The following is a 7992-nucleotide window of genomic DNA, read 5'->3' as shown; positions in this document are numbered from 1 at the left end:
TTGCTCGATGTATTATTACTTGGACATGTCGTTGAGTTCTGTTGTTCGCTTCGGTCAACACCAATAGGCGTGACGTACTTGTGTAGCACACTGCATTTATTGGGGGTCCATTTTTTTACCACAATTTTGAGGTCTTTCTTTCCCTCTCCATATAACCTAGGATCTAGCCTAAGGATTTCCTGTTTGACCCTCCTAGAGGACTAGACTGGGACCCATAATATTTAAAAATTCAATCAATTTCTTCATTCCTTGTAGTTTTATATGGGCGATTTCATATCCTCAGTGTTTGTTTGAGTCGATTAAAGCCGACATATTGAAGCTCAAGTTAAGTTCCCATAGGGATTTGAAAGCCATAAGAGGACTCTATGGTGTATGATGGTTGACTTGTTGCCAAGAGCGATCTGCTTAACTTTGTTTGTTGCTTAAGCAATGACTGATCAACAATTTTGCTCGCTAAACGGCTCCGATCGGACCAAATAACTTCATTTGTTGCGACGTGCATGAATTAAAGTTAAATTGGTGTGATCATGAATGAACTTGTCCTGTTCACCCCGGATGACAAAACAGATAACACAAACGCGTCCAGAATGTTCATTTTACATAAAAAGAACATCCATATTATTAGAGCTCTAAATTGGGTTAAATTGTGCATAAACTTACAAATTTGAGTAAAATATAATGTTAAAATAAAAAATGGAATTTTTTAATAAAAAATAAACCCACGTCTCTTCGCTTTCGAAACTGTCGGACCGATTCTTCACGGATCCCCGCTCAGGCCTCCTCTCTCCCGAAATTTCTTGCTGGTTTTCCGGTCATCTTATTTCTCTCAAGACCTATCCAAACCTCGCCGTCGGTCGCTTCCCCGGTAACTGTTTTTTCCTGCCTAAATGCATAACCAAACCTTCCTATGCTTAATTCTTGGTCAGTTTTTTACTTAGGTGGCATTTCTCCTCACCACCGGTGAGTTGCTTGGTAAGTACCTTTCCCCTCCACGGCTATAAATACCCCCTTTGGGGGAGGTTTTGGAGGGATGATTATTTCTTGGATTTGAGTTTTTTTTCGTTTGTTGCTTCCTCTGAAGTTCACATTTTCTGGTTCTTTTTGTTTGTTGCTTCATCCAAAGTTTACATTTTCTGGAGGTAAGTCTTTCTTTCCTTTTCTTCCTTCTATAGCCGTTTACTGTGGTGTTCACTTTCATTTTAAATGTTCTTTATATCTGTACTTTGTAATTGAGAATTAAAGGTGGAAGTTCTCAGTTATGAATTGATGGATTAACAGTTCTTTGCAATTTCAAATTATTGGAGTTTACATTTTAGTTTGATTATTTCTATATAAAGGAAGTGATCCTGGATATAGCATGTGCATCAGAATATCTTCCTGATTATTGTTGGAAACTGGGAAGGCTTGATACTTTTTTTAATGAATAATTGATCATTATGTGCTTGGCGGACAAAAGTTGAATCACCACCAGCAAAATTTCATTCTTACATCTTCTTTGATTCAATATCAATGGATATATAAGTTTCATTTCCTGATAATTTAGGAGGTATTTTCTTTATTACGGAATACTTGGAATGGTTAGATCCTTCCCACATTTAAGTTTATGAAAAACCTTCGGTTCAGTTATATGAATGGCATTTCATTTGTCTTTCCCGCTTTGAGGGAAGTTTTGCACACACGAATTTTGTGGAGTTTTACTTCCATCCGAGTTGTTGTCTCAAGGTTTCTTACTTTTTTCATTCTTGATCTAGTAAGCACCTGGAAGTAAAAGTTTTCTTTCTTTTCTGGTTAATGGATCTATGACTCCTTGCCATACTTTCTGTTGAGGGACATTATATTTTGATATCTAATTAGTCAACTTTTTTTCTTACTTTCTCACGAGTCAGTTGTGATAATTTCTGTTGATTTAGCGATTGTCTTAATGGAAAGGTGATTCAGTTTCTTTAAAGAATTCTTATGCCTGAAATCTTTAGAATAGCAAGAATTTCTTCTCCTACTTTGTTTGCTTCTTCAATTGTTGTATGGTGAAAAATACTTCACTTAGCATAAGAGTTTCCCTGCTTTGTTGATTTTTTTCTTATTCAATTCCCTAATAAATTTAAATCTATATTACTTCAATTTGTGAAGACCCTACTGTTTCATTAACAGATCAATAATGTATACCTATTGAATAACTGAAATCCAATTCCATTGCACATTATTTAATTATTTACTGTTATTTGTACCACTCTTTGTATTTTAAATAGTTTTGAGGTTGAAATGGTGATGCGATTAATTTTGTTTCATGTTGGATAGACATATACAGTTCAGTACTTTCTTGAAATTTGAGATAAGTAATCTGCTATTACACTTGAGACTTGGATTGCTATGTATCATTTCTATTAAAAAAAAAAAAAAAGAAAGGAGGGAAGAATGGATAGAGGTTATTCATTTCACCCTGAATTTATATATATAATACAATTATTTTAGTATTTACATATCCAACATCTGATTTTTTTTATATAACTCATATCATTTATATCATTTATATCATTCAATTTGTATATTTTATGATTTATGGACACCTTTTTTTTTTTGAATTCTGGTATCCATCATAGAAATCAGGCATTGAGTTCGATTGGTATAAATGCCAATCTATTTATAAATTTTCATGATTAATTACCTAAGAAGCTTTATTTCTTTCATATCAATACAGTTGGATGTGTCATATAGATATGCGAATAATGGATTCTCTGTTTTTCCTTGTGAAATTTACATACATACCACTCGATTCTTATACCGTTAAACATTAAAGCAATACAAATGCAAGGGAGGCTTTTACATTTGCACCTCTTAAGTTCTGTATATTTATTAAACCTTATGTAGGTTTGCTTAAACATCAAGCGTTGGGTGTATACACTGGGATTTCTATTTGTTGTAGTTGGCTAATGCTATATTTGTTCTTTGAGTTTATATTAGTGGTGTACCTTATCATCAAAGTCTTTGGAAGATGAATCTTTCTCAAACAGATAAAAAAATTGATTTTATGACTGATGTCTTGCAAGAGATGGTTAGGAATGAAAGTCATTATGAAATAAAACTTCGGTTATTCTTCTTTAAACAGTTTACACTATTCGTGATGGCCAAATTTGATTATATAAGAATACAAACACACTGCTCTTTAGAAAGTTGTAATGTATACAATGTTTACATTGATATACTCAAAGTTTGAACTTAAAGGTAGAAGGCTGATGTTACAAGAATTATTTGGAAGTTTATTTCTCCCAAATCTCTTGATGTGAGATATATAAAATTATTGTTGATATGCATATGGAATATGATGTTGTCTTATAAGTTGGAAAGTACGGGGTAAAGGCGATGATGTAAAACCACACATGCTTATATAGCTGAAATTTTAAAACCAATATCTGATTAGTAGTTGCCCTTTTCACTTCTATAGGTTATTGGTGGCTTTAACCTCAGCTCTAGATAACTTGTGAACTGTGGTTTTATAGTATTGATTGTTTGGAATTTAGAAATTATAAAAATACAAAAACATCACATACAGAAACATCACATACAAAAACATTAAATACATATGACACATATGGTTGAGGAGGTTACGTTTTACCTGTTCGCTCGTCAATCATCTGAGGGGGATTTGAGGCAGCCCAACCTTAGAGTGTTTTGCTGGTGGCTGTTATTCAATATTGGTATAGACTCCGTTGCCTCAGTTGCCATTGGATTTTGATGAATAAAAGTCTATAACTGAGCCTATTCCTAATTCAAATTTTTGTACCCTTTTTGATTTTCAATATGCATATCACTTAACATTTTCGTATGAAAATATGTTTGCTCAAGTTTCCATATTTAAATTTCAAATGTTTGTCTAACCCTTTTTCTCTTATATACACTTTTATTATACAATTGTAATTTGTTTTATAGCATCATCAAAGACAATAGGTACACACTGACCTTTTCTCTTTTACTGCACTTTACTTTATATATTTGTTCATACTTGCACTATTATTACTGCTGCTACACTTTACAGTTATTACTCTTTACCGCTGCTACTTTTTACTGCTTTTCTGGCATGTATTTATGTAACCCTAGGCTAACAAACATAAGACATGTTTAAGATTAGTACCCGATAACACTTGACCAAAAATATACTTTTTTAACTTTGACACCTTTCAAAATTTCATAATAAAACACTTTTTACAAATCATAAACAATAACCTCAACACATTAATGGTAACATAATAATAAAATTTCATATTTTTGGATTTACGGGGATCCCTCAGATGAGGTAACCTATGATTGCTAACGAGAATTCACCGGTCTAAATGAGTTAATAGCTTGTTTAGATTAAATAAATCTAAAATTATTAGTGATGCCAGGATGATGAAACCGTGAGATCTTAACCGACATCGCTTAACATAAAATAAAATTGTCAATTTTCCTTAAACAACAACAAACACCAGTTCAAAACACATTGTCCAAGATTACATTAAATATTTGTAATAAGTTACTTAAAATATGTTCTCTCTTCTATCTCCCTTTATTTTGAAACAAGACAACGACACAGTCAAGTGATGATTCATCTTCGGGCAGTGGTTGAGATGACAACAGAAGGCAGAAGGAGGAACCTCATATGAACTTCCTAGACTTAAATAACATACACCCATAGGTCTTCGAGGTTATTCATCCGGTATGACGTAAATCCTCACACTATCTTTTAGGACTTCGTACGATTACATATCGTACGATATAAGTCCTAAAATATTTAGGCTTCTGAGGTTGTCGTTCGGTACGACATAAATCATTCTATTTTCTTGGGTCACTTACATATGACATGTTGACATAAGTCCCAAATATCTAAATAATTTATAGGACTGACATATTAAATATCTTTCCCTTCAAGATGTAAAGCTAAACTATAGTTTAGTTTGAGATGTCATTGAATCTTCTTCAGTATCTTCGACATCTCTTACTATTTATTTCTTTGTGTTCCGAAAATAACAATTCTACATTGAGCCATTCCTACTTGAATTTCCTATAAGCAATCGTGGAAGCTTAAACGTTGAATTCTTGAAGACGAAATTCCGATCTTAATCAAGAGTTTTTTTAGGTGACTTCATTTGCCTAAGATGTAATTAACTATACGGGTTTGCTTTATAAAGAATTAAAACTCAGATTGATCTAAATCCTATCTAATCAGTGTATTAGATAGGAGAATTTTCGGTTATAAAATCTGTAGATCAAAATAGAATTATAAACTTTTAAGTTTAAATAGTTAAGCCTACTAACAAGTGATACGCTTATGTCTCGAGATGACATATCATTTGTTATATCGTTCTCAGCTAGTTAAACTATTAGATATATGAAATCTATTTTGTCTTTTTGTTTTCCAAAATAAAGAGTATTATTTTCAAATTCAAAATTATATTATATATTAAATTTAAATTTAAAATTTTATTTTTCAAAAATCGACCGACGTTTTTTGGCGACTTCGTTGGAGACTAGTTCTTCTCTCTATTTAGATCAGGTGGATTTGTCTTAATACATCGGTAGTGTATCCATGGCATTTGTGGGTGAGACTACCATTATTCCATTGACATGCCTCACTCATTTTTCTTTGAGTAGCTTTTTTGATTTTGGAACTTTCTATTTGATCATCATTAAATAATGGTTCTGGAATCTTTAGATATTGAAAGTGGGATGGACCTCCAATAGGTATGGTGGGTTAGGAGTGGTCTATCGAAGCAAGTTCGTTGCAAAGTCAATCCCCTTCAATCTCAGATCGGGTCCTACAAACAAGTTAAACTAAAATTTCACTCTCACAATATTCATTTAAACTCTAAACAAAACAAAATTTCGTCAAAATTTTAAGGCATTACAAAACTTCTTAAAACATTGCAAATATACAATAATAAAACAAAGCACCAAAATTTGAAACAAAAAAAAAATCCCATAAATAAATTCTAAAGGACACCCAGTTCATAAAACAAGTGTGTTAGCTTCCGTACTTCCATTGAAGTTACAAAGCACATGACTTTACTAACTTTCAAAAATTCTTCTAATGACAGAGATGATGTCGTCGCTAAAGTTGATCTTCTCGCTCACTAAGGGACTGCCTCATGATAAAGCTGCCCGTTATGCAGTATTGTTGATCAAGTTCTGGACCGACTTCGACGAGTTCGGAGTCATTCTCGGCAAAGCGCCTTATGTCTTCTTCAAAACAACTGCCCCAATAATAGAAGAGCCTACAATTGAGTTTGACCTGAACTGCGAGCAAGGGTTTCCTACACTCAGGAAGTCCAAGGTCCGGGAGACTCCAACCAAGTCTGATGCTCCAATCGCCAATATCACAACTACACTAGAGGCCGACACAAAGAAGGATGATCATCTAAAAGCTCCTATGGTTGAAAGAAATTGAATCGAGGCTATGTTGGAGAGACTCCAAGCTGACATTACATGTTTGTCAGAAGAACAAAGAAAAGATAAAGGTGATGGAGACTATTATATGTCAGATTACACATAGGAAGAATTCACAGAAATCAACATCGTTGAGACGATGGCCACATCATCCTCGCGCGATGCTCCCTTACCCACCGAGGAGAACACAACGGGTGAGTTTCAAAGGGTCATTCAACAGCGGGATGAACATATCGGCTAGATGAAGAAGAAACTATAAGAAATGATGTCCGCTATGACAACGCTTCGGGGTCAACCTCAATCACAATAGATAGCAGCTCCAGTGGTGAGCCGGCTAGAAATCGTTCGTATCACAAGCAAAAGGAAAGAGTACACTTCCACTAACAAAGATGAGCAACAGAAAAGGAACTCAGTTCAGGGTCTAATACTTGAAAAAACATTAAACAAATGGTGAAACAATAGTTGAGAGAAGCCCCGATTCAATCAAAAGGAGGGGTATTGATTCTAAAGGGTAGACCCATACCCGAAGGAATTTGATGCCGTACAATATCCCTAGGATTTTGTACTACAGCTGTTCAAGACTTTTAATGGAACCAAAAACTCCCGACAGCATAATGCATATTTTCAAGCCAGCTATTGCAATGCAGGAGATGGTGATGCTTTGCTATTTTGACTGTTTATTAGCAGCCTTTCAAGGGTTGCTTTTGATTGACATGCAGAGGTGTCAAATGGTTTTGTAAAGACATTCTCATAATTAAAAAATCTTTTTGTTAAACAGTTTGCTAGAGCTTAGTACCATATCATCGTTGGTGATCTTGTGGTAGAGAAGAAAAAGCCGAACGAAACTCTGGTAAACTATATTCTGCGATGGAGAATTTTATGCATGAAGTGTGAACCGCAGCTCCAAGAGCAACATACGATTGAAATCTTGCTTAAAAGCATCCACGGTTCAGTAGCTTTTATGCTTAAAGGAATCACAATTAAAGCATTTGAGAAACTACTTAACAAGGCTGCAAGTTTACAAGAAGAGTCCAAACAACTTAAATTTCTAGAGAAAATTGAGAAGCTAAAACTAGTGAAGACATTTGAAAAGAAATTCAGGATAACAGCGGTGAACGAAGGCAAGCAGTTAAAGCAGATTCAGATCGAGCAGCCTTGATGGATCTATCAACATCCACAACAGTACAACCAGCAGTACAATCAACAGCCGTTTCAATAGCGGCCATATCAGATGAATGAAAGATAGGGTCCATCTACGGCCAAGTGAAGCAATATATTCTTTCAAAAGTGAAGCTGTGGCAAGGATGTTCCGAGATTTAATCAAGAAGCCCGAATTTAGATTGGCAGAGCCAAAGAAGTCAGACAATGTCGATAAGAGAATCACCCTAGATATTGCCTATATCACAGATTGCTTGGACACACCATCGAGAGTTGTATCAGCTTTAATGAGTTGCTCGAAAAGAGCTTCAAAAATGTGAACATAACGATTATGAAAGAGTATTTGAAAGAACCTGAAAGAGGTTCTATCAATATGGTTTCGGCTGATTTGATTGTTCTAATTGACTCCTACACAAC

The 7992-nt window shown here is 34.4% G+C and overlaps 1 protein-coding gene across 1 annotated transcript; it reads left to right on the top strand.

Annotated features, from left to right (window-relative positions):
* The first annotated feature begins 753 nt into the window (after positions 1 to 753).
* Positions 754 to 6462, top strand: LOC110038702. Its single transcript, XM_020743598.1, has 2 exons — positions 754 to 865; positions 6069 to 6462. Exon 2 carries the CDS (start codon positions 6071 to 6073, stop codon positions 6416 to 6418), a length of 348 nt encoding a protein of 115 aa, XP_020599257.1. The 5' UTR covers positions 754 to 865; positions 6069 to 6070; the 3' UTR covers positions 6419 to 6462.
* Positions 6463 to 7992: the final 1530 nt, after the last annotated feature.

Source organism: Phalaenopsis equestris, unplaced genomic scaffold (assembly GCF_001263595.1).
Source record: "Phalaenopsis equestris unplaced genomic scaffold, ASM126359v1 Scaffold233565, whole genome shotgun sequence".
In the NCBI taxonomy this organism is placed as follows: domain Eukaryota; kingdom Viridiplantae; phylum Streptophyta; class Magnoliopsida; order Asparagales; family Orchidaceae; genus Phalaenopsis; species Phalaenopsis equestris.
Note: the sequence above shows the minus strand (reverse complement) of the source record. Positions and strands in the feature narration are given on the sequence as shown.